Genomic DNA, 16659 nt, shown 5'->3' with positions numbered 1-16659 from the left:
ATTATAATACAAACAAAGATTATAATACAAACAAAGATTATAATACATTCAAAGATTATAATACAATCAGTGATTAAGTAATGGAGTGTTGGGGAGAGACATTTGAGTTTTGTTAATATCTCAAGTAAATATCTCACACAATTAAGTATTCCAAAATGCCTTACCTGCAAAGGTGTTAAGATAGAAGTTTTTCACCACATAGATGTCAGAATTGTTGTCTGGGAAAAACCCAATTCTAGACAAAGGTGCGTACATTTCTGATGAAAAGTCAGTATATTCTTTGATGATATCTCGTCTATCCAGCTTTCCCATCATATTCTTCCTGTTAGCTATCAGTTTCCTGAGCACTGAAAAGGAAATAGTAATGTGAGAAGGTTCATACAAATAGTTCTATAAAAGCCCTATCTTTGGAAATTCATGAGAGCTTTTGCTAGATAATATAAAGACGTGACAGACCAAATGCTGGCCATGCATATCAATATTGTGGATGCAATCTGTTTCATTTTGAACAGACTACAACCTCGTGAAAATAGAAATTTCTGAAAACTAAGTCTCATACCCTTCTCTCTCTGTCTTTCAAACTTACTCAATGCACAGTCATGCCGAATCTTTTTTATTTTCTCTTCTCTAGCCCTCTGGCGATTTTGCCAGTGGTCACACAAGCGCTTGGCATCCACCTTATTCTGATTTTCCTCTCGCCTCCGCAGCATCCTCTTTAAGACTTCCAGTCGAACCTTCTGCAACCTGCAAGGAAAGAAAAGGTCAGGTATTATCTACTGTACTCTGAAGTGTTCTGTGTAACACTGTCATCATCAAATCCTACACACCAACGGACTACTTCACAAATAGTTCATAGTGCACATCTCATATTCAGTCTTTCATTTTAAAAAGTGAGTTAAGCACTGGTGAAATGTAATGTAGTAGCAGTCCCTTAGATTAAATTTAACAAAAATATCCCTTCCCAAAATCAGGGGATTTTCACAGAAATATAAGGCTTGTTGTACACTTCAGCCAATCCCCTAAACCTTCTTGCCCCTTCTCTATTCAGCCAATAATTAAAAGAAATAAAAGAGTATAATTGGACTCCTACTTTTCTATTTCCTGTTCTCTAAAGGCCCACTCCTTCCTTTCCATTTCCTCCATCATTTTCAACCTCTTCGCAGTGTTTGAGGGACTGTCCATGGGTGGAAGAGATGCTTCCCATGCACGTTTTTCCCGGGCGCGGTCAATTATCTCCATCTCTTCTAGTCCTGCTGGTAGCCCCCGGCCTTGCAAGGACAAAAATCATTAGCTCTTTAGGAGACTGGCAAATCCCACAAGTAGCCACCATCAAAAAGTATTATAGGGCTGGACGGGCACAAGCCCTTGCGTTAAACACAAGAAGAACTGTCAAAAGCCAGAAGTAAATACTTCTAAGGCTGGTAAAATTCTACAGTATGAGAAATGGTAGGGCCTACAGTTGCCATAGTTCAGTTGACATCAACACTAGCACTTCATTCCTCTACTGCAGGCTGCAAAGGAAGAAAATCTTCCCTAGGAAGACACTTTCTTTGGCATGTCCAGTGTCCATCATCATTGCAGGTGAGACACTGGGAGCTGAGAATCACAGGTATATTCTGGGGCAGCAGTCCTTATACTGTTTTAGGGGTTTTTTTTACTGATATTCAACTCAGAGCAGCTGAAGAACAGTAGGTAAATGGAAAAACTGCTCCTAGTTTGTATTTGTAAAACATGACCTTTTTACACTGAGTGTTCTCAAAACTGTTCATGGAATGCCCCAGAACAGCGCCATTAAGTAAGAAAATATCATACCTATTTTAGAAACAGATAAAATAATTGCCTCAAAGGAACACAACAAAGGACTGCCAAAACTGGCAATAGACTTGAAACCTGACACTGAAAAGAGAAGAACCTCCTCCTAAAGAGGTGACATGATAATTATTATCTATCTTAATTTCACAACTCACCCCAAGTGAGCGTAGCAAGAGTCAGAAGTTCGGGGACTGAGCCACTGCGAACTATATATTCAGGAGAATAGGGATCCGTCTGGGCTTCACCATCCCTGTAATCTGTTTGTGTACCCAAAGTTCGGAACATGGGGCCAAAGACATGGCTGTCTTTTGTAGCTGAATGAACATATGGCTCTGTCCTAAAAAGAGATGCAAGAAGGAAGAACATTGGTTACATTAATTAAAAAACAAGCAAACAAACAAACCAACCCAAAAAACCCCAACACAAAACAAAACAAAGAAAAACCAAACCAGAAACACAACAGTCAGCCAAAGGGAGGATATCCAAATGTGTTTTGCTTTATCTTAACATTGCTCCCATTGATGTTAACTCCATTATGTTTAGCAAAAGCAGACTGAGGCTTCACCATGTCCTCTGAAACACCCTCCCTAGGTAAACAATCCAGAAATCTTCTGGTTTCAGTGCTCACAATTATTACATATAAATCTTTCCTATGTATCCGTTCTAAAGCATTGCCTTTAATTGACACAAAAAGTAACTAATGGTTGACTGTAACATGAAGGACTACTTCAATCTATCTTACATGTTTTTCTTTCCAACAATTCCAGAATAAAATTTAATTCTGATATAAGCATGTGCAATTTCCATTGACTCTACTAGGAACCGAATTTTCTTATGTGACCTCAAAATTTGATACCCACATTAGACTACTTCATGGATGCTCTACACACCGAACAGTACTGTATCTATCACACAGATTGTAATAAAATACCAGATTTTCCAACGATATTGCTGTACTAGAGAATCTTTGCAACCGTATCTCTTCTAAGATTCAGAGACACTTAGCTTCGGCCTCATAAGCATAAAACACTTGAGGCACATGTCCTTTACTCACAAAGCACTCTTTATATACTACAAGCAAATTCTGAAACAGTCCATCACCTGTTTCCTCAATAATTCTTAATGGTGAACAGACTCTCACCTCTTAACAAGTTTTTCCCCTTGGTTCATTATGAAAAATACTGGTCACCAGCTAAGTAGTTGCCTAATCTTTTTCTGGTGAGATGTGATCCATTACAACAGTAATGTCCAGAAGTCACTACTTACTTTGTCATTTCATAGGCAACATCTAAGGGAACATTTACTGGAAGTGGCTTATCAAAATGGCTGAGATAGCTGAAAAAAACAGAGTGAACATAAGAGATGAGTGTAAAAGATCATTATGGTTTAGAAAAAGTGCAGCCCACGAATTCCAGTGGAGTTAAACTGATTTTACAGGTTCTGTAGTTGCATGTTTAAGAATTGTACCTGAATATTAAGTAATTCTTTCATAGCTAAGGAATAACAGAGTAGGATTAAGAGTAAGATTCACTAGTAGGATTAAGTGTTACTGTTATGTCAAAGCAGAAAGTAGAACTGCAAAACAAGATAATAATTAAAATTAGTTTTGAGTGTGCTCACAATATTTTGTTCATGTTTCACTAATTAGTTTACTTTTTTCACTTTGAGCTTTTGAGAGGGCAGTTTGGGATTTTTTAATAACTGCTTGAAACGCTGAAATGAATTCCTACAATTAGCTGATAAGATAAACTGTTTTGGACTTATCTAATTTGATCGTTTCCTTTTTTGCAATATTTTATGAGGTATTTTGAAAGTGATGGGGCTCAACTAAATATTGATAATTCCTTCACAGGCATTCTTATAGTTTGCATATTGCAGTTCACTATCGATGCCTTTTGGAGACTTCAAAGCTTAATTTCAAATTGCAGAAGATAACATAGTTCTTTTTTTAATTGTTGTTAAAGGAGCCATAAAGGACTTCAATTTATTAAACTTGGCAATTTTTTATATTTAAAGTGGACATAGTGGCCAATAGGTGCTGACTAAAATAGTGAATGTAATTCAAAGTGTATATGACTAAGTCAAGAATGTTTATATGCTAGCTGTTTGTTCAGATCTTGAGTCCATTCCTGACCTGCAGTGTCATTCTGGAAGGAACAGTCCTGCAGTAGAGGACACTGATGAAAAGTTAATCACCCATTGCTGCCTTTCTGCTCCTGGCAGAAACTAGGAGTTAAAAGGTTCCTTCTTAAGAAAACAACTTTCTAAGGGTCTGGAGAACCACAATGGCTTCGTAAGTATCTTCCTTTGCACAGGAGGATCTACAGCCCAAATCTTTCTACAAATAATTATTAAATACAGAATGTCTGGTATATCTGCCTATATGGTAAATTTTGGCATAGTGTGAATTTAAAAAAGATCTTGTGATTTAAGATTTGGTTACTATTTAAATTTTCCATATCAGTGATCAAAGAACTGACAGAAAATACAGAAAAAATATTAAAGGCTCTGGCTTTTACTTAGGTGCTCTTTAAACTGCACAGAAGCCAACTTCTGAACTGTTTTAAACCAGTTCATTCCTTACTGTACAAAATATTTGTAGCGATTCCTTCCATCAACTTCAGGATCTTCATACACAATCTGAGGTATCTGAAGAGAAGACTGAGCTCTGAAAGCCAAAATACAGGATATAATTTAAGAAGTATATTCAGAGTATTTCTGACCTTTTTTCTTTATGCCCTTTTTTTAAATTCCCTCTCTTTCCTCTGGTTGCACAATCCAACATGCATCACACTATTTCACAAAATCCACACATTTATATAAGCAATTATATTTTGCTTTTTTTCATACTTACCTATGTAACAAAACAGTTTGACACTTTATGTATATTGCCCACTATGTATTGTCAAGAAATAGTTATTTGCTGCTTTTATTAAAACTTTTTTATGCCCTTGTTATGGAAGGGATTGGCCACTTGTACACGTTTGACTTTGTAAAGTAAAACTACTTTTATTGGGAATGGAGGGAGCAAGCTCATTTCCTTAAGAGTGAAATACTTCCCGTAACAGAAAATATGTGTAAAGGAGTAGAATGAGCAAAGGAGAGGACTACCACTTTCCACCTTTGAAAAGCAGTTAAATGGATTTTGAGCAAATGTTGAAAATTTTAGAATCAGCACTTTCAATTTGAATTCTCCAATAAAGGAGAAAAATTAGGAATGACAATGTGAATGTTTCAAAACCTATGCTGGAACAACCATATCTTTTGCAAGAATCCTCTTTCTTCATTTTTTTTCACCATTTTGAATTTCAAATAGGCAGACTGCTTAATTTTTTCACTATAACATCTTAAAGAGTTTTCTTTAAGGCTTTGGAAGACCATGAGGAAGACCTCATTAAGGCAGTCAGTGAGACAATGGGAAGAATTGAGTAATTTGAAAGCTATACATGAAGATTGCTATTTGATTTCACAACCACTGCATATTCTTCTTAACCTGCAAGGTGGTTAAAGACAAAACCCAGAAGTTCTTCCCAGAGAAGTTGTGGATACCCCATCCCTGGAAGTGTTTAAGGCCAGGTTGGATGGAGCTCTGAGCAACCTGGTCTAGTAAAAGGTGTCCCTGTCCATGGCAGGGGGATTAGACGATCTTTAAGGTCCCTTCCAATCCAGGCCATTGGCAATTCTGAAGGCTGGGTTTTTCCTAAGACCATTTTTGGCAACTTGTAAGACTTCTGACCTTTAGATGTATGGGATTGTGGATGCTGGAGTTGGTTGCTGATGCCTAAGTTTACATACAAAGGTATATTTACAGAGATGCAATTGACAATACATAACATTGCTTGACAGCTGAGATCAAAACAGAGGATTGCATGCTGAGATGAGACATTGCATTGCTTGCTTTTCAAATACCTCATCTAAGTCCTGCAAACTGTGCTGTGGAATTTGGGGAGCCACAGTATGGTTATCTGCTACAGGAAAGCCTAGAGAGAGAGACTTCATTAACCTCCTGTGACACACAATTTACTGCCAACGTAATTTTAAAGTCATCTCTTCCCAGGGCTTTCAGTCATATCACATAACAAAAGAGAGGGGAGTATTTTGAGATGCAGTGTGGTAACCTGACATACTTGCTCAGCGCTAATCAAACTATTATTGTGAAGTTGCGTTTGTAATTCAAATGAGTTAATTGAGCTGATGGCTAGTTTCACTAGCTGACTCTTTAAATATCAGACTGTTGCTCCATCCAGATGGATTTGTGTTTCATTCAGCACAGGTGGGCACTTATTCTTATGATCTAACTTTATTAGCATAAGCTGTTCATCCTATTATGGTATAGTACAGGCACAATGGGAACCCAGGGAAATAGCCCCTTTTATTCCACAGATCCTGCCTCTTGTATGTCCTTGACTTATTCTTGCTGACTTGGCTGAAATAAATGAGCATTTATTCCTGGTAACCTTGCAGAGGCAATGCAACTACTGAGAAGACAGCTGGGAAATATTCTGTCTTCTGTATCAGCAGTGCTGTCAATCAGTGCAGGTTGAAACAGAGGGGATGTATTTCTCATTTTTTTGTTAATTGCAAGACATTTTGCAAATACATGTTGTTGAAATGTAAATCAATTTGAAAGTAGCACAGATGCCAAATAAGTTGTTACAGAATAACAGGCAAAATATAAGAAGCCACTGAGGTTTCCATGTGCCGGGGACAGTTTGAAATACTGAAAATAGCAGTAAGGAAAAAATACTCTAAAAATACTTTTTTAATTATGGAAATGAGAAGAATATGCTTTTGAAACTGAACAAAACCAGGTATGAAATCCACTGTATCACTCTTAAACATCTCTGATTACCATCTGGCATGTGGTAGAACTCAGTTACCAGCGACCCCAGAGCATGTATCATCTGAAAAGCCCATGGTTTAAAGTTAGTTTGTTAAAGCAGAAAAAACCTTTGAAAACAACTACCTAGGCTGATGCCTGCAGTCTTTAATACAGCTATATGAGGACTTAAAAAAATCATATGGTGCAGTAAAACATATAAATATTTTTTTAAATATTTGCTGAATCAGAAGCCTAAATGGTGATGCCAGGAAAAAGTTCAACTAAGAAACCCCTGCACCCAGCATGTGGTGCCCTGGTTCGGGCCCCAAAGACTCTTGAATGAACAGCAAAAACAACCTAACCAGCTGCAATTGCACGGGACTAAAATGAAACAGCTCCCACTGAAGTAACACACATGAGTCACTGAAATCTTCATAACTCATCTGATCTATAAGAGATAGAAATAACTCTCTCTTCTTTCACAGCAACCACTGCAAAGTAGATAACACAGGGATGAAGGAATGTGCAACATCCACCCTGTAGGAAACAGATGGGTAACCATACTACACAACAGCTGCAATCTCTTAATTTCGAGGGAAATATAAGTAGGAGCAAATTGCAGTCATCTCCACTTCAGTGTGCATGGGCTTTTGTTGGTTTTGTTTGTATGTTCATTTTAAATTATCCAACCATAGAACACTTACACAGCAAGCTGCTGAAGAGCCTCCAGGCCCTGCTGAGCCCTCCATCTTCGAGCAATAAATGCAGGCACTGGATCTTTGCCCTTCAGGCACAAACTGCAGGCTGGGAAATGAATCAATCCAGTAGCCATACTTCTCAATATAGGTGCTTTTACCTAGTGTTTGTGTGGACACAAAGAAGAGAGGCAGTAATTTAGCTATTTCAAACAGCACTAAAGAGATCAGAATTTCATCCTTCTGTGATTTACAGGACATTTGGGATGGGAAAAGAAGGCGGCATACGTATGCTAATGATGTCAGCTGGTTAGATGGTACTTCTCAAGATGTGGAGCATACCAGACTAGCAGCAGATGCACAGATTTGTCTTCCGGCTGTTTTCCAGTGCTAAACTTATACTTAAAATCGAAGGGTCTAACGCTTTGTTACATAAAGAAGTTAGTGTGCAGTAACTGTGAATGTGCAGCAATGTGAACTTGTAGCACATTACCCCATGTAACTCCCTTCTATTTCTAGTGCTCCAGAAATTAAGTAACATATTCCACTTACAGAGTAAAGTTACATTATTTTATGCTGTAACAATTTTAGCATTTGTTAAAAATATCTCAATGGGAGCTAGCACACAAAAAATGATCACATTAAAAAATCTACACCCTTCCATTTAAGCACTAATTTCCCTGGGTAGATATGCCTTAAATCACTAAATTTACGGCTGCCAATAAATCTTTGCAATCGTGACTCAAGCGTAAGTGATGTAGCTATATTGGCTTGAGCTTCTGTAAAGACTGAAATCAGAACTGAATCATGAATCGCCCCTTTGATTTCAGTAGGAGCTAACTCAGATGCATATAGGGTAGTGGTGACTCTTCAAGTGCACCAACTCACCGGAGTCTAAGACAGTATTAGTTGATGAAGATATAGGCACCCTACCATGAGTAGCTGCTTGTTCTGCATGAGATTGCATTTTGTTTCATTTCTCTTCAAAGGGTGTCCAACTTTCGAGAATTTGGAATACCCCATCAAATCCTATTACAATCTCTGCCCATCCCATTTTGTGAAGCTATAGATTAAGGTTGAGGTGTTTTGAATTGCAAATTGTGCACTTGCTGATTCATTTTAAAACATGATTTATACAAGCTGGAGTCTACCACCATACCCATCCACACCATTACACCTATGAGATGACAACTTCAGTGACAGTATGCCTGCTTACTTTGTCTGGCCTGAACTGTTATCACAGCCATACTGTAGCAAGGGTCTCAGAAGACAGGTAGTGTTCCCAGCTTCATGTGCATGTCTCTCCACAGAGAGGCAGACAAATACGTGGGTTTCTTCACGCACATATAAGAAAGAGTCTGAGATAATGGAGTAAGAGACATCCAAAAACATTCTTCAAAAACACATTCCTTGACTCCAGTGTTGGAAAGCCGTTCAGGGATTTTCTCCTTGCTGTACAGCAATGGAGTCTGAGTTCAGAATATCTGCCCTTGCAGCCCCAGTCAAAAGCATAGCTTCAGGAGGACTCTTTGTTCGAAATCCAGTTCATTGTGCAGTTGTACCAAGCCTGTTTTCCTTTGGCACTCTACCTATATGCAGCCTGTCCAGATGTCAATCATTGCTGTCTAAAGGTGCAACTGCAACTCCCACAGACATGCCCTGGCTGGCTTTAAACCAGCTAGGGGGCAATACTGATAGCAGAGGAGCAACTGAAGTAGGGAGCTAAGCATGGGCTATCTAGATAAGGGCTTAGCTAGGAAGTTAAACTGTGCTAACCCAATATGAAGAATCAGGATGGATTTGCAGTCTTTATAGGCTGCTTAGCTGTTGCTACCTATTTCATTTTAGTTCAAGTATGCAATGTTGATCTGTAGTGTAAATATATCCCCAGGTAAGTGAGGAGGCACCATGTGAAATAACACATTTTAACAGCTCTGCTTGGACAACAGCCCAACAATTGTCCAGCTATTTTATTAGATCTAAATAATATATACAAGCTATACTTAAGAGCATTTGGAGACAGTCTATTAAAACTACTGACACACAATTTAGGCAATTACTCAGAACGTGAAACTGGGTATTTCTAGGCTCCTGTTACTGAGTCACCCTAGGCCAGCAATCATGGTTACTCCCTCTGTTGTCTTGTTTTATTTAAAACTGCTTCCTTTGCTTTGTGTTTTGCTGTATTAAGGGAGCAGCTCAGGACTGAGACAGAGTTTCTATCCAGAAACTGTGCATACACAGAAAAATACAAGGTGCACATGTGAGCTGTCTTTGGCCAACACCTACCACTTTATCACCAAGTTGAGTGTGGACATTGACTTTGAATGGTCCTTCTCACTTGACAGTATGTACAGAGGGTCTGAAAGGTAAGTGAACAAATGGAAGTAGTTATATATTTGAAGAATCAGCACAAATCGTCAGGCTATGCTTCCCTCTTTCGAAGTCTGTCCATAGGAGAGTATAAAACAAACCAGGAAAGAAAAAACTGACATACATATCTCTATATCAAAAAAAATTCCACCCTCACACAAATGAGGCTCAGAGCTGAAGTACTAGTGTTCAGTGGAACACGCACGTGAAAAATCTACTAGAAAAATCTACCGTCTTTGGAAGCCCTGCCAACCTAAATCGAAAACGTGAAGACATGAAGCATTAAAAGGTGCAATGGTAATCAATGGAAGTACCATACTCTATATGATGTTCCCCTCCGGGACACAAAGTTGGCTTTGCTCCAAGATCGCCCCAAGCCTCTCCCGGTAACTTCGCTACTACTGCCGCCAGCCCTACCCCCTTCCCGCTCCCGGAGTGGCACCCACCCGCCCGGCCCCAGCCCTGCCCTCCCTGCCGAACTCAGCGACAGCCCCTCGGCCTCTCCGGCATGGGAGGCCCGGGCAGAGGCGGGAGGTCCGCCGGGCAGCACAACCGCTTCCCGGCCCGCGCCGCCCAGCCCCGGCCCCGCCTGACGCTGCCCCGCTCCCGCGGAGGGTGTCGGGCGTGGCCGCGCCGCTCCCGGTACCGTGGCGGCAGCCGGAGGTCCGGCCGGGAGCCCGTCCCCGCGGAACGGGGCTCGCACGGCTGCCGTTCCCATGGCCACGGCCGGCAGGCGGGGCCGGGAATGTCCCGCCCCTGCGGGACGTTACTGCGGGAGGGCCGCTCCCGGTCCCCGTGGGCCGTGGTGGTGACTCTCTGAGAGGGTGGCCTCGCCCCTCGGGGCTTTCCCCCTCCGCGCTGCTGCTCCCGCTCCCTCCCTCGCTCCCTGCCCCTCCAGCTCCCCGTGCCGTGGGCTGCCGTTCCTTCTTCCCGCTGAGCCCTCCCGCCTCCATCTTGTGCCGCCGCCGGGGGAGCGGCGCTGGCGCGGGGATTGGGCTGCATATTCAGGAGGATAGGGCGCGTTCGAGGGGGGCGGGGAAAGGAAGGACATACATATCTTAGCTTTTAACAGCTGCTGCTGAAGTTGTTTTATGTGATGGTCCCCCGTCTCCCTGGACTCTCGCTTAGTGCTTAAGAAATCTGGTTTAGCAGTTATAGTTAGGGACGGGATTCAAGCCTGGGTATTCTTATTCCTGGCTTTGCTTGTAATCACTTAGGATTTCTGCAGCCATAAAGTGGTGAAAGCCAGTCCAGAGAAGGGCAACGAAGCTGGTGAAGGGTCTGGAGCACAAATCGGCTGAGGGAGCTGAAGTTGTTTAGCCTGGGGAAAAGGAGGCTCAGGGGAGACCTTAGCACTGTCCACTACCTGGAAGGAGGTTGTAGCCAAGTGGGAGTCGGTTTCTTCTCCCAGGCAACTAGCGTCAGGATGAGAGGACATAGTCTTAAGATGCACCAGGGGAGGTTTGGGTTGGATATTAGGAGGAATTTCTTCACAGAAAGGGTAATTAAACATTGGAATGGACTGCCCAGGGACGTGGTGGAGTTGCCGTCCCTGGAGGTGTAAAAGAAAAGACTGGACATAGCACTCAGTGCCCTGGTCTAGTTGAGGTGGTGGTGTCCGGTCATGGGTTGGACTCAATGACCTCCAACGTCTTTTATAACCTAATTGATTCTGTGATTTGGTGAAAATAGGCTTGGTATTTACTGCCCAGAGGGGCTGCATGTATTTTTGCATCTGTAAAGCATCTGGAGAGGCCTGCACAAAGCATTACAAATAAACGTCGCCTTTTGCAAAACACTGTTGTTTTCATAAGGAGGAGGCCATTCCCTTCTATGAGAAACAAAGTTGGAAGCTTCTTCATGCTGCATGTTAAAAACAAAAAGGGCTAATGCTTTTGTGAACGTAACGAGATTTGCAGGAGAATGCTGCCTTGGAATAGGGCATAAAAAGCAGTGAAACTGTAAATGGGTCCTGTCCTCTGCCTATAATCTTGAAGCAAGTCCCCTATGTTAGTTATGTATAAAACTGTATATCAAAGGGTTATTCACAGCTTGCCATATCTGACATAGAATTTTGGCCCCTCAGTATCTCATCACAGGAGAGCAATGTTAGGACTGTGGTTCCAAATTCCTTGGCTCTGGGAATTTACTTGAAGACAATTCAACTTTGAATGCTAGTTTACTTTCTTAAAGGCCCATCACTTTCTGGAAGCAATAACTTTCTTAAGTTGTGTGGGTCTGAACTAAGAAATGCTGTTGCAACTTGAGGCTTTCTGACAGACATATGTAGGATGCGACATCCTGCGATGCATTGATCCATGCCCTGAAGATATCCAGCAGGTTGTAAAGGCCCTCATTTTACTAAAGAGCTTTACAGTGTGACACCTTATTGTAATTATTGACACAGGCAGCAAAAGTCACCTTTTAATAGTTGCCCACCATTTCTCATGATCAAGTTCAATTTTCGTTTCTTGTATCTCATTTCATTAAAACTCCATGACTCCGTGCTGAAATTTTTCCATTCTGAACATCTGCCTTGAGGTAATGAGGTGTGTAAACTGTACTTTGGCCAAAAAATTATTCTTTGTTGGCTCCACCCTCTCACATTTTTCCACTTTAAGGTTTTCAGAGATGACTGGATACAGGTGGCCTGGACTTCTTTTTTTTTTCTGATGGGGAAAGGAACCAGATGGAAACCAAGTTGAGAAGGAACAATGGAACAATTAAATGCGTTCTTGAGAGTACTACAAAATGCCAGGGGGTAGCCTAACAGATAAGTGCTCTCTGGAGTTGTGGAAAACTAAAAAGCTGCATTCCTACTATTTAACTGCATTAAATTGGGTTAAACGTAAGATCTTGCTCCCTTTTTCCTTGTTCACTGTCAGCTGCCTGGCCCCGCTGCTTCTGATCTGTCAGTGTTGGCAGCTGAAAGACTATGTAGCGAACCAATTCAGGAGACTGATGTGCCTGAAAACTAATCTGTCAGAATATAAAAGTTTTCAGGTCACTGCATAGCTGCCTGAAGACTAGTACTCACCAGGAGGTGACAGGTATATGTGGCTGGCTGAGCCAAAAAGCTCAAGGTTCAGGTTCATGGAACTTGCTTAGTGTGTGTGCATGTAAAATATTGGCTAATTTTTAACTAGTATTTCCAAGAAATCTCTGTGAACTACAGGTGTGGAGAGTGGACAGCCTTACAAGTGTTGAAAGTTGTGTTGATTGTTACTATGTCAAATGTTCTTTGCCTGAAATCTTCATATTCCTGTGGACCTGAAGCTGTGTCAAACCTGGCCAGGGCCCCTGGCACACTGGTGTGTGCTGTGGAATACACTGCCATGGCAAAGTGGTGAGGTTTGGTCTGAATCATTATTTATTTATTTATTTATTTTTAATGTAGATCAGCCATGTCCAAAGGAAACGACCACAAAACACAAAAGACTGTGAGAATGTTTGATCCCAGGCATTAAACTTTGGCAACGTAGTCCCTGACCAGCACGTTGGAAAAGGGGCTCAAAGCTTATCTGGCAAGTTAATCTGTCTGTGTCAGGGACATATCCTGTTGCTCTGGTGAAAGTGAGCTGAAGGCAACTAAACTGTAAGCAATCAAAAAAGATTCCTGTTTCCTACAAAAGAACTTGACTGATGGGCTTTCTCCTCAAACTTATGGGCCGTAGAGTTGGGTTGGTTTTGTGTTTGTTTTTTTTTTTTTACTTTTTCATTAATTACTTTTCCAGAACAAGTCTGTGTAGGTGAGCTGAGGTGCTGTCTAGCTGATTTTTTTTTAATAGCCACTTGGCTCTAGGGGACACCAGGTGCTCAGATGTATGAGTAAAACTGTCCACACCCTTGTGAGTTACTGCTGGATTAACTTTGCCTGTGCATAGCATGTTGCAAAACTGCAGAAAAGTGCACTATAGCTGCCTGTGACAGAGGCTGAGCCAAGTGCATTTTACCTCACATTAACCTTCAGATAAGATGGTGTAATTTGCTGCAAGATGAATTACTGCTACTCTGTTGACAGACTAGTTATGCTGTGATGACTTGCTGATGTGTTTGAACTGTAAAATCAGACAAAGGGAAGTAGAAAATTGAGGCAAGGAAGGTAGGATTAGGCACTAGTCGAGAGCAAATAGTAGCTGGACAAAGAAAATATGGATTGGACATGAAAGCGTAATTTCAGAGGAGAAACCTGGCTGGCTGAGCAAAGAAAAATTAGTAGGAGGGTGGGGTGGTAGAGAACCAGTGTGCAGTGGGTGGAGGGAGAGACAGGGTGAGCAGCCAATAGAGCAGAACTGAAGTGGTCTGGACAAGAAAATGGGAGACCTAGGTGAGGAGCTGAAAATGTGGGGAACGGTGTGGAAAGACAGGATTACAGAGGATATGGCAAAGAACTTGAGCTAAACAGATGATGAGTCTCTCTACTCTGTTTTCCTTCTGTCCTCTAAAACCTGGGAGGGAACTGGGTTTCTTGTATGTAAATTTTACCCTGCAGTCCATGAGGATTTGTGAGACCCTGGCAAGATGTCATCCATCTGGCTTTAAGCTTCATTACATAGATCGTCCTCATCTGCTGTTAGCAGGTATCAAATGACAGCACTGTTGTGGTGCTGGGTGCATGTGATGCTTCGTGGTGGCATTTTTCTAGTTATTAAAAAAAAAAAAATCTAAGTTACAGGCAACAAGGTTATAGCGTTAAAAGCACTGTTGAGGCTTTGACGGCAGGAAATCCCCAAAGTAATCTGTTTAAAATTAGTAACCGTTAGTGTGTCATTTCCCATTTTTGCCACAAGATGTCACAATTCCTCCATGTATGGTCCTGTCCATCCCAGGCTCTAGCCTGGGCGCCTCCAGTTCAGCTCTTGTATTTAAATGTGAAAGGATATAAAATGAATTCGGCGGTTGGACCCATCCAAGGTAATCGCTAATTTCCATTCCCTTCCGATCTGCACATGATTTACTAACTGTGAATAATAAACACTTTTTTCCAGGTATGTGGTTCAAAAGAAGCAGGAAAGCAGCAGCAGCAAAAGGATGCAGTCAACGTGGTTGCTAGATTTTTAATCCAGAAGAAGGGAGCCTTCCTTCCAGCCCACCAGGAGATGGTGTAGGAGAGTGAAGTAGAAGGGAAGAGGAGGAAGATGTGGTCACTATTCCCAGCAGAAAACAGAGGTAAGTCTCAAAAAGATGTAAGAAGACAGATGCTGTGACAGACTGTGTTGTGGATTGAGACCTTGTCTCTGTGCTGACCTTTGGCTGTAGTAGGGCATTATATCCACTGTGGAATACCTCACTTGTAATTTATACCATCCTTTGCAAAAATGGCCTCAGATTACTGATGGTGGTAAATGGAACTTTGCAAAGGGGAAGTCTGTGGTTAATTTGTGCCATTTTTACTAAGAGCCGTGCTAAGAGAGGCATCTTCTGGTACAACTGCTGAAATGGTAAAAAAAAAAAATAGATGAAAGTCTTTATAGGAGACTTGTTCTCTCTTGCCTTCTTTTTCTTAGTATGACTGTTGGCACATTTCCTGTAGTAAAAGCAATATACAGATGAGGATAGCTTAAAAAGTCAAAGTTCAAAAAAAATGAAGTAGTAGTACTTTGTGATCACCGTTAAAAGATTCACTTCAAAGCCTGCTGGAAGACTTCTGTAATGGTTTTGATTAACATTTAAAAAATGAAAAAAAGAAGGTGGAATTAAGGCAATTTCCAGCCTATGGTTCAGACAAGTCCAATCCGTGGCAAAACCTCAATTTTACCAATATTTCAGGCATTCTCTGAAGGACATTCATATACATAATTTCACTTGGATGGATCAGCTTTGGATGCGATTCTTAAAGAACAGAGATGACATTTGGATGATTTGCTGGGCTGTAGTCAGGCATGTTGTCTCACCTCAGCAGGAAAAAAATCTTGGATTGAACTCCTTAGGAAACCAGTGAACTCATGGTGTTCTTACTCCTTTCATGTAATACTCAGTGGAATAAATGTCAATACCATCATGTTTGCTTGCAGGTTTCAAGAGTCAGTGTGTTAAGATACTTTTCTGGGGAGTGAATGTTTGTGCTTGTCTGATCTGAACGAAGCATCAAGAACTCTTGATTTCCTGTGATTACTTTAGCCACTCCCTTCATGGAAATTAAATATCTGGACAGAAGTGCTATGGAGATTCATTTCAGCTTGTTCTTACCATACATACACTTCCATACACTACACTCATATTTACTCTTAAACAATTATTGCACATAATCTTAATCCCATCTATTAAAGCTTTCAAAAAACCCATTTACTTTTCATCCTTTAATTGCAATCCACCCAATGGAGGTCAGGTGAGGGCTGGCACACATCCAAGGGCCCGGGGGTGGCCTACCAGAAGTAAAAAGGTGAGAAAGCAGTGACAGGACACTCAGGCCATTGGAAGAAAAGAGCTAGAATTGGATGGGGGCTCAACACAGCCCTTTGAAGGATTGGGGAAGGATGCAGAAGTATCACTTCCCTTGCGTAAGAAAACAAAGTCTGTGGTCTCTTCAATCTTGAAAGTTCCCCTATCTTTCCCCTCTGTCTTTGCCTGCACCCATGTAGTCCTTCCCACATCACTTCCCAGTCTCAAATGGTGGAGACTGAACAGAATACAGTACAGGATCTAGAGCATATCACTGGTGTCTTGATATATCAATGGTGAGAACATGATAAGAACTCACCATGTAGCATGTTGATCTGGAAACATCCCCTCTTTGATCCTAAGTCTTTGGATGGACCCCTAGGAGAACCAGACCTTGAAGAATCTATTCTGGGTTTTAAATAAGGGACTGGAGTAGTTAATGATGTGCCTAGTCCAGACAGGATGCATTGAGTAAAATTTATTGTTGCGCAAAGTTAAGTACCAAGCTAAGACAGTACTTGGATAAAATACTGTACAGCCTATTGAAAACCAGGGCAAAATAGTCAGGATATGGGC

The 16659-nt window shown here is 41.3% G+C and overlaps 1 protein-coding gene and 1 long non-coding RNA gene across 5 annotated transcripts in view; one reads left to right on the top strand and one right to left on the bottom strand.

Annotated features, from left to right (window-relative positions):
• MAATS1 (MYCBP associated and testis expressed 1) overlaps positions 1-10447 on the bottom strand; it is a 32052-nt gene extending 21605 nt beyond the window's left edge. For 2 of the 4 annotated variants that reach the window (XM_027681234.1, XM_027681235.1), the window contains exons 1-7: positions 7339-7466; positions 4397-4480; positions 3079-3147; positions 1968-2149; positions 1091-1268; positions 587-744; positions 165-347 (exon numbers count right to left, since the gene is read on the bottom strand). In XM_027681234.1, coding sequence (XP_027537035.1) covers positions 165-347; positions 587-744; positions 1091-1268; positions 1968-2149; positions 3079-3147; positions 4397-4480; positions 7339-7466 — 982 coding nt within the window. Of the gene's footprint in view, positions 1-164; positions 348-586; positions 745-1090; positions 1269-1967; positions 2150-3078; positions 3148-4396; positions 4481-7338; positions 7491-9618; positions 9692-10148; positions 10270-10348 lie in introns of those variants that run through there. The other 2 variants (XM_027681232.1, XM_027681233.1) reach the window with 2 other exon arrangements.
• A 1485-nt stretch (positions 10448-11932) lies between these two features.
• On the top strand, positions 11933-14798 carry LOC113966473. The gene is made up of 2 exons (XR_003533838.1): positions 11933-14616; positions 14691-14798. It is a non-coding gene; the product is annotated as an uncharacterized LOC113966473 (long non-coding RNA).
• Positions 14799-16659: the final 1861 nt, after the last annotated feature.

This window comes from Neopelma chrysocephalum, unplaced genomic scaffold (assembly GCF_003984885.1).
Source record: "Neopelma chrysocephalum unplaced genomic scaffold, ASM398488v2 Primary Assembly neopelma1_60, whole genome shotgun sequence".
Lineage (NCBI taxonomy): Eukaryota > Metazoa > Chordata > Aves > Passeriformes > Pipridae > Neopelma > Neopelma chrysocephalum.
The sequence above is the reverse complement of the archived record's forward strand: the minus strand, read 5'-3'. Positions and strand labels throughout refer to the sequence as shown.